Below are 19945 nucleotides of genomic sequence, written 5' to 3'. Positions count from 1 at the left end.
GCTATGCTCAATGTCAGCATCAGGCTTCAAAAATAAGCATATTTTTCTCAGTATCTTGCGAGTGAAATATGTAGCAATAATCTTACAGTATTTCATTAATTAACAAATGCTGGTCCACCAGTAATTTTGTTCTCAACATTTGCCAGTCTTGTGTATAAAACATAAAGATATAGATATTGCTATATCTTGATGAACACAGTTTAAAATCAAACTATGAAGTTGCAAATTTCCCTATTTCAACTGGACAACTCAAGATTCCCATTTGCTCTGACTTTGAAACCAGGAAAGAAAAACATTCTGTAAGATAAAGAATGCTTTATTGCTTTAAATCTGATTTGCTTTTTAAACAGTGTATTGTTTCATGTATGGGATTTTTTTGAAGTCTATCGAAAATCTGAATCCCACTCAGATTACTTATGATAGAGCTAGAAAGAAGCCATTTATTTGTGTTGGCAGTGGTAACTGAAGACCATATTGTCACACAGACTCAGCTTTCTCTCTGGGTCAATCATCTGAAATCCACAGGGAATTAAAACTTCTTCCAAATGGAAAGCAACAGAAATGAGCATGTAGGCAAAAGGTTTAACTCATAATCACCATTGACACTTCCTAGGAACAAGGGAGGAACTAATTTTTAGCAAGTTAATTGAAAGCAATATGGAGCTTAACCCTTTGTGAATGTTCAAGAGCTATGGAAAGAGAATAGATGTTCATTTTTTCCACTGTAGCATAGACATACATAGACAAGACATACAGTCTTAAGCCTTGTACTCTTGGGATACAAAGCTCAGGGAGTCTATTAGTGATAGCTGATTACTAAAGGGAAACTTGCTGAAGAAAAAGGTAAGGCAAGAGCAATGCAGGCTGGCCTAGGAAAAGTGATGTGTGTGCAGAAGTGTTGTCTCAAGCACAGACACCTACTGAATGTAGAATATATAGGAAGGGTGAGACCAGACAACAATTTTATATACAATACTTTTTCCTTAAAGACCTCTAAATGTCTGGTACTTGCAAGGGTTACAGGGTCTGTAACGAAGGAATATTTCTTCTAAATCTGTGTTCTTCGCTTGCCTGACAAACTGTCTTAAAAGGAATGAAACAAAAGCCTCAGAGCATCCACTACAAGGTGTAACTTCTGAAGGAAAGTTTTAAGAAACAGGGACCCAGATGGCTTTATCTTTGCAGCAGAAACCACTGTGAAAATAGTGTCAGATAAGATCTCTCAGGTAAATATCTGGAAAAAGGAAGAGTGATTTGTCAGTAACAATGTAGGCCCTGAACATTTATTGACAGAATCCATTCACAGCAGAAAAGTGTCTGTCCTGAACACTGACTGGTGAACGCTGTGGACAAGTTACAAAAAATAAGTGATGAGAGGCTCCAGTATATGTATTAGCTAGTGTGCTTAGTGAACTGATGTTTAATCCAGTCAAGACTGATAGGCTATATATTTAAAACAAAGTTTTTTTAATATTATTGCCGTTCTCATATCATCCCCATCATCACGGAGACCAATGTATTTTCTAAACATTCAAAGACTGCATTTTAGATTCATAAAGCAGCTCTCATTTTCCACTGAATTTGGAAGAACATAAATCCCTGAATGCCTTCTGAAGCTAGGTCTCATTAATTATTTGCCTCACAAAAGCTTTCTGGGAGATGGCATATGTGAATCAGCCAGTATTAGTTATTTTCAGATATTGATGTTTTTCAAGTAATTTTTTTTTCCTGATGACCATTTTTTCAAAAATTATTTCAGGGATGGTGATTTGCCGTGAGCTTCCTGATTTTAAAAAATGTTGTCTCAAAAAAAAGTTTGAAAATTGGCAAAATGGGATGTTAGGCATTTTTAAATTTTATATTTTTTCTATTTAAACTGACCTTCCATTTAGTAATGAAACCTAATTCATACTAAAGAAACAGTTATAAAAACGTATGGAATAAAATGTTTCAGTTTAAATATATTAAATGTCTACTGAGCTCTGGTTCATTAAAATTTTCAAGCTTTTGAACTTTTGATGTGTTGAGAATGAAAAAAACCTATTTCTGAAGTCTTACTCTTATAGAACAGAAAAAATTTTTTCTACCCCTTTCTACTTATTATGTGGTACCAGCAGTACAAAGTTTCAGAGAGCATGAGCCCTGATCATAGGGCATGATCCCCTAAATATGAGAGAATGTCTGGATAATAGAGGAAAAGACAATCAAGAAAGATCTCCGGGAACAGGTTAGGATATCTTAGTTCTGTCGATGAACTGTGTCAGCCTCAGGTCCATGCCTTTACTGATATATAACAGCTAAAATGATATATAATATACCAGCTGAGAAATGGCAAAACACCTGGTTTCCAAAGCATCTCCTTCACATGAGTTTGGAATGGGATGATCAGTAGGTGCAGAAAATATCTATACTGGCCTTTGACCACCTAAGATTTCCACACAAACTCTCCATCACCCCTTCAAGGTAGAAAACATATTTAGTTGGACAATTAAAATAATTTCAGCTCATTAAGTCCTAACCAAAAATTACAACCAAGCTAGCCTGGAAAAGAAATATGTCCATCTATTTTTTTCTGATAAACTTATGGGATACCATGAATTGAAACTGGGATTCTACACCCCTGGAAGCTTTTCAAACACAGCTGAGACAGCTGACTAAATGCAGCCAACTCATGAAGGATAAGAAAAATGCATGACTTGAAACTGATTGACTTCTGGGTAGCTAACCCCTGAATGCAACAACATTCTTTTAGGGTGTAACTGTGGAAGTCTGCAAACAAGTAGCAAAAATATTTTAGACATTGGGGTTTACGGTAAACTGCCATGATGCATACTGCCATCCTTTACCACCTTCTTGATACAATTCTTCACTATCAGCAAGGATATATCTGTATGAAAGGCAGCATTAGAGTTCCTTAAAAGCTCTCTTTTGACAATAAGCTACTGATATTACCAGATCAAAATGTTGCACATACTGAAGCATTCTTTAAAACTTAAAAAAAATTCCTAATAAACTCCAAAGCTTTGAGCAGAGCAGGGATATCTTGTCCTTTCATTACTATACCTAAGTTATCTAGTTTTTGATTGATTTCTTATAGAAAAGGCGGCATAAGTCCTGTCCCAAGGAGCTCTCATTTAGTGCCGGCACTTCAAACTTCCACAATTTGTTATAATTTCTAACAAAAGACCTGAGCAAGGACCCTGCTGTAGCTCCGGTGCAGCTATTGTTTGGAAAAAAAAGAAACAAAACCAAATTTAGCAGCTGCATCCTACAACTTACAAGAATGGCCTAAGACCAGAGTCTTTGCTAGTAGCTGTAACTGGAATGGAAGAAGAGAGAAAAATACAGATGGAAGGATACGGCAAACTGCAAGCCAAAAATGTGAAACTGATTCACTAAAATAAGGGGTGATGTAACTAAAATTGCTGAAGCACTGTTCAGTAAAGGCCTTGCTGTGCATAAATCACATAATGAAGTGCACGTAAGTATGAAATATTATAGTTTGTAATTACCTTGTAGAGTTTGAGACTGTACAAATCCAAACTACACATGATTTAGAAAGAAAAATGGCAGAATGGTACTCTTCAAACTGATACAGGATTTGACCACATGGGTATGTTGCTGAGATTGTAATGGTGTAAGTACAAAACAGCTGTGGCATATTGAGTACAAAAGGCAGTTGAAAAAAAAGAGAACTTCTCTTGAATGCATACATTGTAACTCCCAAAGGAAAGTATACAGCATGTTTCTTATGTCTCATTCGCATTACATTTGCTTCAAGGATGGAATGTATATATCAGTGTTATATTATCATAACTTGTTATAGTTTCCATGCAAAAATTGCTCTGATTTATTTTAAAACAGTTGTGGAACTGTTGTACCTTAACACTAGGGACTTAAAATAAACAGGATTTCATGATGACAAATACCACTGTTTGTCATCAGTATAGCTGCAAAGATTGATATTTCATTTTGGTTAACTGTATCATTCAATATAGCATGTCAGCACACAGATTAAGAGAGCAGAATGGAAAACACACCATGTTGCTTCAATAATACAAAAACTTACTGGATGACAAATATCTCCTTGCGTCTAAAGAAAAATGAAGAGTATCTGGAAGTAAAACCCATTAACACTTTAGTATATAAACAAAATTAGTACTAGTCTTACTCAGCTAACAGTTTGGAAACAATACCATTTTGAAGATCCATCAAGATCATTTATGCGAGTTACAGTTATCATCATGCAATGGCATGGTTCTGCCTCCAGAGAACTGATTCCATTATTATTAGCAGGTACTAAACAATGTTATCTGAATGTGACCCACACAGAGCATACCACATCCATTATGTCAACGATTTCCAGATGATTCATAGTATGTTTTCTCATCTGTTACAAGCAGCCATTCCTGTGTGCACTATTTTGAACAGGTTTATACATGCAATCAGCTTACTCCATGCCACACACATAGACATACACACACTCAAACAAAACAGGTCAACAGCTACAACCTTTCATCTTCCAGCTATTCCTAGTTTGTAACAGTAGGATGCTTGACTGTTAGGGCAAGACTATTTTAGGCTTCTCATCTTTAAGGAGATTGCCTACCACAGTGTTTCATCTGTGACACAGCAGGGAAAATCAAGGTAGGTAAAGAATGTTCATCCAACGTTTATAACTCTGCTGGATGTCATATATTGTTTAGAATCATTATATTTATTTGGTGAATAACATCCATATTTATGGCAGTCAGAGAGAGCACAGTCTGTTTTCCTTCTGATAAATATCTGTGACAAGATTCTCTGTCACACAGAAAATACGAATAGCCTAGACTTGCTATACACTGTTTCAAGGTGTGGATGTAAAGAGAGCCAGTGTGCTGAGCTCCACAGAAGCCCAGCTGCTATGCAAATTCCTCTGCGAAAAGACTTTCTAAATGTCAATTAAACAATGATAGATTTGTGGCTGAATTAGCTAACAGGCACTTCTGAGGTGTCTGACTCTTTCAAAATGCTTACAAATCTTTGCAGTCTACACAAAACTGTATCAAAAATACTCAGAAATTCTGCACGTTTAAAAAATGTAGCCCTTTTTCTCTACCACAATTAAACAGTGATTTGCACTTAGATCTTTATCTTGTGGTAAAAAGAGCTGAAGATTAAGTGATTTTCTAAAAGCTAGTGAGAAGTGTCTTGAGGATGGAGGTCATTCTTTGAAAGAGGATCTCAGTGACCTGTGTAAATAAGAACACCACAACACTTCCAAACAAGCAAAGGTCAGAAACGGGTCATGGCTACAGCCCTTTTGGACTACTGTTTTGCCTAAGGAGTACGCTTACCGTGTAAATCTCTCATCCTTCAGCTCCAGGTCTGCCACTGTGATCAACTGATCCAGTTTGAACTTAGTGTCAATAATTTCAGCATCTCTTGGGGAGTATGTGCCCCCCTCTTTTTGCTTTTGCCGAATTCTAAAGAGAAAATTATAGTAAAAAATAAATATGCAAAAGATTTATTAAGGACATGTACATCAATACTTTGATTACACAGGATAAAACTGAAAAATCGTTGCCAGAAATCCTTGTCTGACCTTTATTCTACTCTCATTTCCAATGGTGTAATTTAGTCAAATCCAGCAGTTTTGTTGCCTAACAGTCAAATGAAAACAATCAAGCTTGTATATTCTTTTGGTTTTCCTACATAAATTCTTTGGCAAACCTTAATGGTCCAGCTGAGTAAGAACAGAACTTTTTGTGAAGGAGTAAACTAACTTCACTTATGCAATACCCAGCCTGCTTCTGTAAATGGGCATTTGTTCACAATTTGAATTAGAGGCTGATTTCTCTTTCACATGTAAGACAGCAGTGTATTTACTTGCTAATTTAGTAGTATGACAGAAAACAGAATTTAGGGTATTGACTTCATATCAAGGTACCGGTTCTCCACAGAGGTGATAGCAAATAGGGTTAGCCATCCAGCTAACTTTAGCTAACTGAGACTGATCTGTATGCTCATCTCAAGTCAATGGAGAGGTGACTCTGGAAGGCTAAGATAGATTTCTGTTCTGATTCACCCTCTGGAGAAGCTCATATTTCTTATTAATCTATGGAGATTAGCCTCACTAAAGTTAGCCTTTGTGAGTCCATCCCTAAGTTTCTGCATAAAAATATGGGCAATAGATTTCGAGATGATAGGCTGGTTCCATCTATAAGACTGTTTCATCTCTTCATTAATACATTTTTGAGTGTCTGCAAACAAGGTACAGCAAGGATACCTAAATCTCACCTTGCAAAAGCGTAGACTGCAGCCACCAGAAGGACAACTGATAGTATACACAAAGTAACTGCAAGTATAACTTCCACAGCTCTTTCTGACAGTCCTTCACCTGCAACAAAAAGTGGGTAAGACTAGGCCCATAAATCTAACATTTAATAGCTTCATTGTCATGTTTACATCTCTAAGAGGGAGGAATCAGACAGAGATGAGAGAGACAGACGCTATGCTCTCAATACAACTGCATTATATAAGCGGAAGAGCTGCTCAAAAAGAAAAACATGACAAAAACAGGAACAATTTATTCAAAGGTTCCTAAGTGTTTTATCTATGTAATTTATAATGCTAATAATACATAGCTAAGGCTATACATGCAGCTGTTCACTGGTGCTTTTCTGGCTTACCTATGCTAAGCAAGTTAAGGTAGGTTTACACTGCAGTAACATCAGTCTGAGACTATATAAAATAAGCCTGAGCTGAGCTCCTGCTCAGCCTCAGTGCAGCCAACCAAGAATAAACAAATGCTCTAACAGCTAGGAATATTCAAACTCCAAAAGTGGAAAAAATAGAGTCACAACTGAAATGCTGTTTCAGTGCACAGGTTCACAGCCGTCATTCACAGAGAGAAATAAAAGATGCTAATGATTGGAGATCTTCTCCTCAATGTGCTGGAGGAACCCACATAATGACCTTCTCTGAACTGCCTAATCTGCCTCACCGCTAACTCATGCCCTTTATTCAAATGGGAATTGGTTATTTTGTCAGGAATAATCATTAGCAGGTCAAAAGTTATCATTAAAGCCTTTATGATAAAAAGTTTAAGTGGCTGGTATTCTAATCAGTCCTTACAGTAATCAAGGAGGATCAAGGCTCATTCAGAGACAGATAAGCCATTTAGATTATAGTTCTAGACCTCTTTTCCAACAAAGACTCCTTTGGTGCTGTATTTCTGAGACTCATTTAATTTTCTATCCCTCCTGGTAATCCTGCCCCTATGTCAAAAATCTCAGTCTTTTTCCTTAGGTACGTGGTGAAAACAAGAACAGGAAGGGATTACTACTGCTGGTATTCTTCACCTATGCTAGTATTCTTCATCTACACTTTTTGATCTAGTGTAGAAAACTTAGTCTCTGTCTGGCCTCCAGGGAGGACAGGAAAAATGTGCTGCTTTCCTGCCATATGAAACTGAGATTTCCCCACTCAAGGGACAAAATCCTCTCAAAGACACTCTGCAAAATACAGAAGTCTTGGCTTCAGTTCTCTCAAAAGGCCCTGATTTTTGGATCAGAGAGTATGCTGCAGATGATATGGACTGCATGTACATCTGAGGACATGATGATAATTCAAAATGATCCTGATTTAGCTAAAGAAATGGTCTTAAAACAATATGCTACAATTTTTTAAGATGAGATGCCTGGTTCTGCATGTAGGCAGGAATAATCAGCTACACAATCACATGCTAGTGAACAGTAGGTTAGAAAGCAATTTATCAGAAGAAGGTGTGAGATTATTGTAGACCACAAACAATGTCATGTATGAAATGATGAACATAATCTTCTGATACAGAGAATTAAGCATAGTTTCCAAAACACCTGAAATAATCCTTCCACTCTGTTCAGCATAAATATAAAGCCTCAGGTGCAGCATAAACGTAAGCCTCGGGTGCAACACTGGATGCTACAATGTAAGAACAATTTAGGCTGGAGGAAGACAACAGAGAAGAAAAGCAGGTATTTAAAATGCTGTTGCAAAAGAGAAAGGAATGGAAAGTTCCCTGCCACCCACTGATCTCTGTGGTAATGTACAAGTGTTAATCATGTGTAAAAAGTATAGGAAAAATTTCAGAGGAACCTCTACAACAGTTCTGTCTATATTGCATTAAACAGTGACGTGAATGTTAAATCCTACAGTTAAGATCAGTCCAAACATTACCAATGTTATCAAGTAAACCAGAGCTGACCCACCAAGAATAAAGAAACATATTTTCTCTTACTTCTTAGCAAATGGGAGGTACTACATGTCTGCAGAGATGATCAAGGGTACAGGGAAGGACACAAAACAGAAGAATTAGCATATAGAGAAGGAAAAAATAGGTATTATAAAATCAGCTTGCAGTCCTGACATCATGCTGTATAATTCTGAGGACCTGCAACTCAATACATGATGATAGCAAATTGTAATAATACGATGTAATAAGGTAAACATCTATGCATAAGACAGTGTCTTATGGATACCCCCTTTTGATATTTTCTATCTCATAGGCTTTGTATTCCACATGAAGACAGACCACACTTACACTGTACTACTAGGTGCCTCACAATGATTTGCTTAACTAGCTATCAGAGTTTTTGACAAAGATTATAAGCTGCCTTGTGTGTACTACAATTTTAACAGTGTTTGTTGCCACATCTTAATAACGTCATGGAAAAACCCTGACCTTTCTCTGTAGTATGGACATGATTTTTGAAATGTCAGTTATGAGGTATAAGGAAAAAACCCACTTCTCCAGCTTAAGAGCAGAGTGTGGTACTCAAAGAATGGATGAGTAGGCAGGCCATATTAAAATGTATTCTTTACTATATTTAAAAAACCATTATTGAAATTGCATATGCTATTGAGCTTCTTCTTCACTGTTCCTCCCCAGCAAAATTCCTATTGCTTAACAAGAGCATCAGATGGCTGCCAATTACAGTGAACTCTCTTACAAGTTTTTCATGCTTCTTCTGTTTCAGGCATATTTAACATGCAATATTAAACTGCACAGATACAAGGTAAGCATCCTGGTTTTCCAGATCAAAGACCTACCTATTCTATAGTTAGACTATGAAACAAAAATAAAATATGGAAGTTCTTTGCACTGTCATGAACACCTCTGCCAAAATTCAAATCAATGTTTTAATTACTAAAATGAAAATTTCATCTTGTAAAAACACAAATTTAGACAATAATTACAAAAGAGGATCATTGATTTATAATAAAAATGTAATTCTGATTTCAGGTAGCACAAATTTCTTCTAAAAACATACTGTTAATACGAGAATAGAAACCATTGGTCACAGAGATATCTAACAGCTATTGATCTTTCCAGTTATCCTTTCCAGGCTGTGCTTCTAGTGCAAGTTCAAAGTTCATATAACCCAAGTATGATCTATAAAGGAACCACTCGGATAAGGTTCCTCAAGTCATGTGTCTCAAGAGAAAATGTTTCCTAAAGAATCTAACTTCCTTCATTCGCCTAACATGACATTGATAATGGCATTGTAGGTGCTGTATCTTCAAGGCCACTCAATTGTATCACTAGAGATCACTAGTATCAGTTTGCATCACTAGTGATATATGAATAAGATATTAATTTCACAACAGCATTGTAAGAAAGCATAGAAGGAACTTCTAATTACTTGTCCCATGTATATTTTGTTTCTTGTTGAACAGACTCTGAAATTTAGAAGTTAAGGCCAGACAAGGGCTTGCTGTAGAGCCTATTTTAAAAGTAGTGTTTTAACGTTAAACATTAGCACAGAAGGCACTGACATCAGTAAGGGAATCAGGATCCTTGGATATCTGAGGAATTTATCATGGCTATTTTTTTCCAGTTGTATTTTGTCCTGCATACAGACAAATCCTGATTCTTTGTGATCTATACCAGAAGATAATATGTCACAAGTTATCCATAACAGTACAGAAGTGCATGAATTATAGTATCTGCCTGTCACAAATTTCTTTTTTTTTTTGTTTTGACGATTTCTTTAAGCCTTTCAGGAGTTTTCTGTCAAAAAGGTGCACAGAGGACTGGATAAAGTCAGAGTCATTTCAGGTATAGTTATTTTCCCTGATGCAGTCTTTCCCTCACTGGTCAAGCTATTTGTTTCACTGGTTTAGAGTACCAAAACTTTTAAAGACAGTTTCTGTATTGCTTTTTCCAAAACATTCAGGGCTAGAGAAACAGCACGAGATCCTCTCAGAATATTCAGGTTGTGAATTAGCATTTCAGGATTTTCAGTATCAGATCATGTAACAGATTTCTAAGATGGGTTAGATGAATAAGGGAGCTCATATCACAGAAGATGAGTGCCAAATGAAGAATATGTGCCCATGAAAATTCTTCTGTGTACTCACCCAGTTGTCCTGGGTCTCTTTTCAGAAAGTCAGGGATAATGCTTAACTAGGTAAGTTTTGGCTTAGCAATATATTAAAAGAACTTACAGATTTTACAGAATCTGCTTAGAGAATCTTCATTCCTACTTTTGGGGGTGGATCAACACTATAATGGAAGAACTTATGCTGGGTTTGAGACCCTGTAACAACTGCCCTGTTGGCCAATAACATCAGAACCAGCTGGGTTCTATTAGATAATATTAACTTAAAATGAACTTTGTCTGTATCTAAAGGATGAAATGCTTTCACGTTTGCTTGAACCTGAAGGGCCAGAGGGTCACGTCCTCAGACGAGCTGCCAGTAGAAGGAATGCTCTGCAACTGAGAGGTTTTCTACACGAGGTTCGCTGGGACAACAAGTACATCCAACAGGGAGGAAAACTGCGCAACCAGTATAGCTTCTGACAGTTCATCCAGTCAAGATGAGCTGTCCTGGCAAAATGGTATTTTCATTGGTATAACCGAATTTCTGCTAATGAACATTGTCAATATTGCACTCTCATTTAACAGTCCAGGCTGATTTAAGACCCCTTGACACCCTCTAACTAAAGGACACAAAATGGAATGTATGAATTTCCTTGCCAGGAACCAACTCTTCTGGTTAAGCTAGGTCCAACAATAGAGATTATCTATTTCAAGGAAACTAGTCCGAAAAAGGAAGATGGAATTGAACAGATTCTTTGGAAATAGAGAAATATTTTAACAAACGACACTCTCCTTACCTAAGGTTTTGACAGGGTCAGAATAGTCAGAATCTGTAAACTGTCCTTTAACATTAGTTGCTCTGAACTTAAATCTGTAAAATAAAAACAAGAAAACTAATGAAATAAAAGTCTATGTGTATATTTCTAAGCAGTAGTTCATTTAGAAACTAGACACTATTTTTCAGTTTTAGCAAAATATAACCTGGAATCATTATCCACCTACAAACCTGACATTATGACTGACATCAAGGACTCAGTGTCACTATGTTAAATGTATAGTCAAACTATATAAAGTGGGTTACTTATCTTGAATTTGGGCTTGTTTAATTTAGGGATCAAGTAAGTTTTTTTGTTACTTGAATCATTAAAAAAAATACGATCTCCCATATTTACATTTCAGCCAAAAAATTTAAAATTAAGAAATGCAAAGATCGCTTCAAGCTCCATCTTTTCTTAACTGAACTACACTTCTTATCTGTTTGTAAAAATATATATTTCACTTAAATCTTTATTTTGGACAAACACAGAGACAAATAATGGACTCACAGGTACTGCTTTCTTGGTTTCAGTGGGCCATTGCATATTTTGTCTTGACTGCCTGGTGTCATACATGTAGTATCAGCACCTATGACATATATCTCTTCTTTACCACTCATTCCTTCCTTTCCTTCTATACAGGGTGGGTTTGGAAAACCTTCATTTGTAAAATATGGCCTTGGTCTGTTGAAGTAGGCATCATACCACTTAGTAACATTCCCATCATGCTGAGCTATTGTCAAGAAAAGAAACAATCAGAAATAATTTACATTCTAAAAAAATTATAATTAAAGAAGGCAACTAGATAATTAATTTTTTAAGGGCTTAGCAAGCAGTAAGTGCCATTCACACAACTAAGGCTATATCTGTATTTGTATTGAAATCCAAATTTCTTCATTATCCGCACTACCTGTATTTTGCTAGTCCAGAGACTGAACCACAGCTAGGAAATTTCAGGGATAAAGTCCGTCTCAAACACGAGCTCTGCCTGTAGAGAATAACACTTGGGCAAGTCACTTGACTGTGAAACTGAGCGTGGCTAGCAAAGACAATAGAAAGTGTTTATCTAAAGAGAGTAAGAATTGTTTCATAAACCAAATGACTAGGTTTTCAAAAGTGGTTGCTACCCAACTACAGTTGCTACTGCAACTCTGATAAGAGAAAAATCTTCAACACACTGCTTAACATGGTATTTGCATACCTATCAGTTCAAGGGAATCTTCGCAGCAGTAGCTATGAAGTAAACGTCTCCAGGATTAGTGCTAAGACACATTCAGAAAAATTGTATTTTTATCACTTAATGCAAATGTTTTACATCAATACTTTGAAATTAAGCAAAACAAGGGAGTTAAGTACCTGGAATTTGCCTTTTTTAGGCAAAGTAAGCCTGACTATATGATGTCTGATTGTGAAACTCCTGCTCACATTGGTAGGCAATTACTCAAAGCAGTACCATGACACTTCATATAAGTAAATGTTCATTAGTCCGTAAAAGGGAATAAACATTCTAACTTGCAGTGTACAGAAGGGCTTTATATAAATCCCTCTGCCCCCCTTATGAAATGGAAATATCAGCTGCACATGACTGCATTCTTTTACAGGCAACACTAACAGCAACAGAAGAAAAACCTTGCAAAAAAGTTTTATAAGATATATAATTACATTAATTACATTAATTACATTTCACAAATGCCAAATGTATTTATTTTTTCAAGGAAATAAGAAATAAAGAAAATATAACGATAACAACAGGGTCAGAATAATAACGGTGGTTTCAAACAGCATGGATAACCTTTTTGGCAAGCGTTTCCAGAATCCAGTACCCAGCTCACAGGTATTGTGAAAGCACATACTTCTCTCTTAGTACTGTTACCACAGACAAAGTGATTTTCTTTGCCATTTTCTAACACAAAATTTCTGACATCCAATACAATTTATAAAAAGAAAAAGATGAGCATGCTGAAAAAAGAAGAAATAAAAGAACTGATAATAATTTTCAAGAAAACATTGAAAATTCTTCTACCTCCAGTTTCTGCAACAAGAACTTGTATCTTCTTGATAGGACCATGATCATCACTATAATAACATATTGGCATTCTGATAGTAATCGTTGTAGCTGTGACAAGTAAGGCCCCATTGGTATCATAAACTGGTGCTGGTTTCTTATTAGGCCGTGGTGGTTCTGTTTTTAAACAAAGATATACCACAGAGTTTTGTTTTCAAATTTATTTCATTACAAGTACTTTGTTCATGCACATAGCTGTATTATGCAAGACAAATCCTTATAGTATCACTCAGATATGAATAGCAAATGATCAGTGATATGCAGCAAAAATGAGCACTGCCATTCGAGGTTTTTAGGTATATGCTTCTGTTCCTAGGTTATGCAGCCTCTAAAGAAAGGACAAAAAGGCAAACAGATGTGCGCTCACAGGTAGAACAGCATTTTCTTCAGCATTTAGTGAGATCTCAGCTAAGACCACTTTATGAGAAATACCTTTGATGTCCATGGTTATTTTCAGTTGAATTTTTGGTCCTGCACCAGCACCATTAATTGCATACACCTTAAAAAAAAAAAAAAAAAAAAGAACATCTGTTTTAATGAGTACTTGTCCTAGCTTCAAATTAGCCAAATCTGGATATATTTGAAGGGACAATGAATGCTGAAACTCTCCTTTTATGTCATTCACACTTTGCTAGAACTTATCCCATATTTCTTTACAATCCTAAGTATGGTAATATTTTATCCTTCGTAATGTAACTCAGAAAAATGGAAAAACACACCAGTTATTTCTCCTTCCCTCATGTCCTAATCTCTGATTATTTGAAAGGACTACATGCACATACTTCTAGTAGGCTCCTTCTACAAAACTGGACCCTTCATCCAAGCCAAACGCACAATGCAGGCTCCAGAACCAAGACATGTATACAATTTTGCACCTGTGATGATGTGCCCAGTACTTAAACTGGGCAGCCAGCTTATAAAGCTACCACTGGTGATGTGTCCTGTTCCCAATCCCTCCAGCCTCTTCATTGTTCCCTTTTTTCCTCAGATTTCTCCCTCTTCGCACCCTAGCTAACATTCTTGGCATGAAAATCTCATATTTGGCCTAGGTCTGCATTCATAGTTTACATTAGTCTCTCATTGATAACAAAAAATCCAAAGAAAAAGTATAAATTCTTACGCTGACATTATATGTATGTCCTCCCTTTAGCCCTTCTATCACAGCCGTGACTGACTGATCTGTTTTATCAATGACACTAAGGTTGTGGATCTGGACGGCAGCAGGGTTGTCTTCATTGTAGACCATAGCTTGATACACCTGAATATTCCCATTTGGTTCAGATGGCGGCACAAATGTTACTTGGAACTTTGTTACTTCATCTGGAATCTTCTGAAATGTTATGTTGTTAGGTGGGTCTTCTGGCACTGAAATAAACATTTTAATGATCCACTTACGTAACAGAACACTACTATTAGTATTGGAGTAAAACCTGAAATGTTATAAATTATTATATTTGGATATCAGTATTAAATCATTGATTTTTTTATTTTTACTAAATCAATACTTCAAATACTTATTACTTATGTAAATATTTGTAAAGACAATAAAAAGCTAAATGTATTTGGTGAAATACACACTATTCTTGATGATAGCATTTAATGCCACAAACATTGAAAATAATTATTAGAAAGCTATCTTAAATATGACCACCTATAATAAATCCCAGTAGTTTCTACTCAGGAAAGTTTCTTCTGAGCATTTATTCAGAAAGCCCCAAGGCATCACTGTGCCTTTAAATACATCCTGAGGTAAACAAATCCTTGCATGGGCTGACAAGCAAGAAGCAAGTTTCCGACTTCAGTACCCTTTCTGAAAACTCTGTCAACACAAGGCTCCCTCCCAACTTATGACCGAGCCATGATGCTCCTAAGAGTCTCTGCTTATCACAAATAACCCTTCAAAGAAAGCAGACTTTCCATCAGCTGATGCCCAGACACATGTAGAGAATCGTAACAGGTCAAACAAGTGTTTCAGATTCTGTCTAGAAACTTACCAGAAGCCAAGAAATGCACAATCACAACATACACTTTTCCCAAAGACAGCCTTTTGCCAAACATTCATTCCAGTAGTTTATTCTCAAGATAGCAAAAGTATAAATCATTTTCCCAAGGGCTTTCTCTGAAAGAAAAGGCTGTCACTTTCTCTCCAAGCCGCTAAATATCTACTGCTTTACCTGAGCAGCCAAATATGTATCACCTCTAAACAGGGATATCAAATTAACTGTAGGTAAACACTTTCCCTCAGCCAAGGTTTCAGATGCAGTTGTCATAACTTCCATTTTTTTACCCGAGCCAAGAAATGCTAACTCAGGCTTCTCTGGAGTAACTCTGTATAAATTAGTTCTAACCTCCTCAGATACTCACGCATACACTAGATTGTACAAACCAGAGGAGATCATATGAGATGGAAAAAATAAGTATTCTTTAGGATTACTACACCTCCTAGTGTATCACGCTTTCATATAAAAGGTAATGCTACCAGAAAAGATGCTGAAGTAGCTCACGAAACAGACCTAACTGCCACCTAATTTAATTTTCATTTTATTTTCCTTAGTAAAAGATTCTATCAGCCTTTGGGGGTATAAACAGGTCATGAAAAGCTTACAATTTAGCATGTTAAAGACACTTGACAAATACATCCGTGTGTGTGTGTGTGTGTGTGTGTATATGTATGTATGTGTATATATATCCCATCATGGACATTTGATTTTCATACACAAAGGAAAGATAAATGATAGCACAATTACTGCTTAAACCTGAAATTAAATTAAATACATAGCTGAAGTGACTGACCTGCAATTAACCTGACTACAGATGAGGCAATTGCAGCTTACTCACAGTTGATAACTAGGCTGAATGAAACACAACTCCAATATCTTTTCAGGAAAGATTTTTTTCTGCTTGCTTTATCTAAGATCCTCAGTGAATAAGTCAAAACCAGCAAAGGTATTGGACACAGCGAAACCAGGAAGTATGTATGTAAAGTTAGGACTATATTTTCCTAAGCAAATGTTATCAGGTATACTGTAGTATAGTTTCTCGGCATTCTGACAGTAATCGTTGTAGCTGTGACAAGTAAGGCCCCATTGGTATCATAAACTATATGAGGTCCTCATACAGTTCCTCACATTCACCTTTCGAATTTACTTCTCTGAATAACTTAAGAGCATGACCAAGTTATGTCACCTTAATATTTGTTTCCTCCTCCAGTTTGTTTCAAGTCTCTGGAGCAACAGACTCTAACACAGATCCCTGTGCGTATTCACTATCAACCTCCTTCCAAAGAGAATGCAAAAACTATGTCCACAAACCAGTACAGGTTTATAAACATTATAAACAATAGAATTCACCTAATCTAATTTTATATGTTTAAAAATTCGGCATCAAGACTAAGGATGTTGTGAAGAGTTCTTAACAGTCTACTAAAGGAAATAGGCACCTGCAAAGGGGTGATTCATCTCTTCTTAAGACAGGTGTCTTAGGTAAACTAATATAGGTAGGATCTCTCTCTTCATTGACTATAGAAGGAATCTAGATGGCTGTATTCCATACATCCACATTTTACATGGAACAAGTTAGGATCTCTGTACTATTAAATATTAGTATTTATTACCACCATCACTTTTTTGCTGACAAACACCTTTTAAATATTAAAGAAGAATTTATTGTGAGAATAAATCTGCATTAAAAGTACACTGTGTGTTCAAAACTGTTATTTGCTTGTCAGATGAAAGAAAAACTTTAAAGTTTGATTCATGTTAAGTACAGAAAAAAACAAACCTGCTTCAAAAGTGGAGACAATTACTGGAGAACTAGCCTTGCCTTCAATGGGTGCAGCATTAACATCTCCCGTAAAGGCAATGATGATTACAGAATACCTTGTAAATGCTTTTAAATCAGAAATTTCTAAGGCTTTACTATCATCGTTTGTCTTCAGAAACTGAGCTTTATAATTGTCATTATCTACCTGTAAAATAAACAGATACAAAAGCATTACAAGACATCAAAACAGCCAAGAGCAGAATCCTATTATTTGAACATGATATGCAACTTATCTTATCCCACTTTCCTATCCTTTTACATAAAAAGATACACAAGAAGTGTCTACCTAACAAGACAAGAAAGCTTCACAAGGGAGTAAACTCTCACCCCACCCACTTACTGCCTCTTCAGTACTTCACGTAATATGGGATTAAGGATATGAACTGTTTGCTGGGTACTATCTTCCACCAAGCAAGCGAGAACTAGAGACTAGGCCAGGGGAGCTGTAGTATTCTGAAATGGGAATTAACATAGGCAGTGATCCAAAAGATGAGCTGTTATGTAGCAGCAAAAGGTTTGAAGCACAAAATTGAAAAGAAAATTGAGTAGGAATTTCTAATGTTGATGTCACTGCAGTGACAGCGATTCCTTCTTGGATATATAAACAGCAGCACTATTTCTAAGACAATGGGGAGGGAGTAATTATTTCACTAGAAAAGCTGGAAAGCAGAAATAATCAAGGTTCAATCTAGAAAAGAGGCAATGGTGGAAGACATAATAATAGCTTCAAAATGTAAAAAGGGATCTTCCTAAATTGAAGATAATCCATTGTTCATGGCATTCATGCAAGTGCAAACAGAAATGGTAGTCTTTGCACCAAAAAAGATTTGGGTTAAACGTGAAAAAAACTGTATAACTAAATACATAACAAACTACACCTATAAGGTTAGTTAAAAACTGGAATGATCTATCTAGGGATGTTGAGGAATTTTCAGCACTGGACATTTTCAAGAACAGGCTAGAGAATCATCTGTCAGGAAGACAGGTATGCTTGTTTCTGTGTTAGAGCAAGGATACGGACCAGGTGACTTCCTGAGATCCCTATCATTCTTACATCTCAAATAATCTGTAGTTCTGCAGAAAAATCCACAGAGTTGGCCTTTATATCCAATAAATCACTTCTGATGTTAGCTTAAAAAAGGAGAAAAACGGAAAATAGGAGCTTTTCTAGGGTATGATCAAATATCATTTTACAACACTGTTTTTATGTCTGTTCCCACTACTTCAGTTAATGATGTTTTCATTATTGTTCCTTCAGTGTGTAATTTGAAAAGAGGATTAGGTAGCTGTACAGTAGTTTTCCCAGTGGATGAAATCTGTATTAAATGCAGCTGCTAAAACATTAGAATAGTTCAAGCATACCTTTTATTTGACAGATATGCATCTATCCCCACTGAGAATTAACCTGAACTAAACTTTCTGATGGACTAAACAGACACTCATTTCCTGGGATGGCCATCAAAAGCTGAAATATTTCTTCCTATCTGACTATCAAAAATATGGCATATAAATATTCATACAAAAGCTAAAATATGATCACGACACCACATCTTCAAATTTGTTTATATTCTTCATAAAGTTTTATGGTTCGGTTTCATCTCCCTTACTCATTTTCAGTAATATTTTATTCATGACTACTCCTAATTACAGTAGGAAAGGAGACAAACTAAAATATGACTTAGGGGAATAATAATGACAGAGTACTTTTTAGTTTTTCTGATCTAAATAACTGTAAGAAACATCCTAGCAATTCAAACAGAACCTTAGTATATTCACTAATGGATACTAATTACTTCCATTTAAGAATAAAGATATGACAGAGTAGGAATCTGAAGCTATTCTGTTCTGTGAGCTTATTTTTACAAATGCTTAAAGAGACTCAGCCGGGAACTAAAATAAGTAAGGTTGTAAATACAGCATGTTTGTGGAATTTGGAGTCTTCATACAAATCTTCCCACGGGGACAAAATATACATTCAAATTTTCACTGCAAAAGATTGTGACAGTTCAACTGGCCTTTAAGTAAGAATAGATTTGTCTACTAAGACGATTTTCTACAGAACTGACGCCTGTAGTTACTGAACATTAGAAATACAACATCTGATTGCAAGGAATCCCTAAATGTAAAGCTAGATACTTGAAGTATATTTGGGAAAAAAAAGAAAAAACAAATGCACAACAGCAACAACAAAGTCCTCTAAACAGAAAATTTAAAACAGGTTTTTAAATTAATTTTGAATGCTTACAGGTTCATATAAAAATTCAGTAATTCATCTTATTTTAGGAGTTTTATTATAACTTACATTAATAAGGTATTTGTAACTTTTTCATAGTGCAGAAGCGGATGACATCCTGTTGATAATTTAGGAATTACCAGACAGAGTAAATAGAAATTGCTTAAATAGAAATTGATGAAATATTGCACACAAAAACCAAACTTTGAAAATTTTATTTGCAAGTTTTATCAAAACCATGAAAAAAATCACTTTCTGTTGATGCTCTAAAATGCTGTTTAGTCAAACGTGACAGGAAATTCTCACAAGTAAAAAGTCTTCTCTAATTTTCATAAAGGAGGAATACATATTGTTTTCTAGTTTCCAATGACCTACCCAAGATTCCACTGGGACAAAGAACAGCTCCTTTCCTGTTAGCATTTCCCTTGGTATTGTACATTCTTCCTTCTGTCACACATATGATGTGATGAGTGCGTTCAGAATTGTACAGATTGCACTGTACATTTTGTAGAATGTATTTAGAGGAAGTGAAAATGGCAGGAGTGCATATTAGTCTCTTGTAACTTTATTGTGGAGCTTGAAATATTTGTTGTATTTTTTACTGATCTCCTCCTTAAAAATTTTGATGGCATAAGAATCTCAGCATTAATATTTGAGCATG

At 35.9% G+C, this 19945-nt stretch overlaps 1 protein-coding gene across 2 annotated transcripts in view; it reads right to left on the bottom strand.

Moving 5' to 3' along the window:
• The window catches only part of PTPRQ (protein tyrosine phosphatase receptor type Q), a 142688-nt gene that overhangs the window by 23681 nt on the left and 99062 nt on the right, over window positions 1–19945 (bottom strand). For both annotated transcript variants that reach the window (XM_064509559.1, XM_064509562.1), the window contains 8 exons: window positions 17010–17196; window positions 14350–14594; window positions 13662–13728; window positions 13188–13346; window positions 11675–11897; window positions 11147–11220; window positions 6283–6382; window positions 5340–5468 (listed from right to left, as the gene is read on the bottom strand). In XM_064509559.1, the coding sequence (XP_064365629.1) occupies window positions 5340–5468; window positions 6283–6382; window positions 11147–11220; window positions 11675–11897; window positions 13188–13346; window positions 13662–13728; window positions 14350–14594; window positions 17010–17196 (1184 nt within the window). The remainder of the gene's footprint in view (window positions 1–5339; window positions 5469–6282; window positions 6383–11146; window positions 11221–11674; window positions 11898–13187; window positions 13347–13661; window positions 13729–14349; window positions 14595–17009; window positions 17197–19945) is intronic.

Source organism: Dromaius novaehollandiae, chromosome 1 (assembly GCF_036370855.1).
Source record: "Dromaius novaehollandiae isolate bDroNov1 chromosome 1, bDroNov1.hap1, whole genome shotgun sequence".
NCBI classification, from domain to species: Eukaryota; Metazoa; Chordata; class Aves; order Casuariiformes; family Dromaiidae; genus Dromaius; species Dromaius novaehollandiae.
Note: the sequence above shows the minus strand (reverse complement) of the source record. Positions and strands in the feature narration are given on the sequence as shown.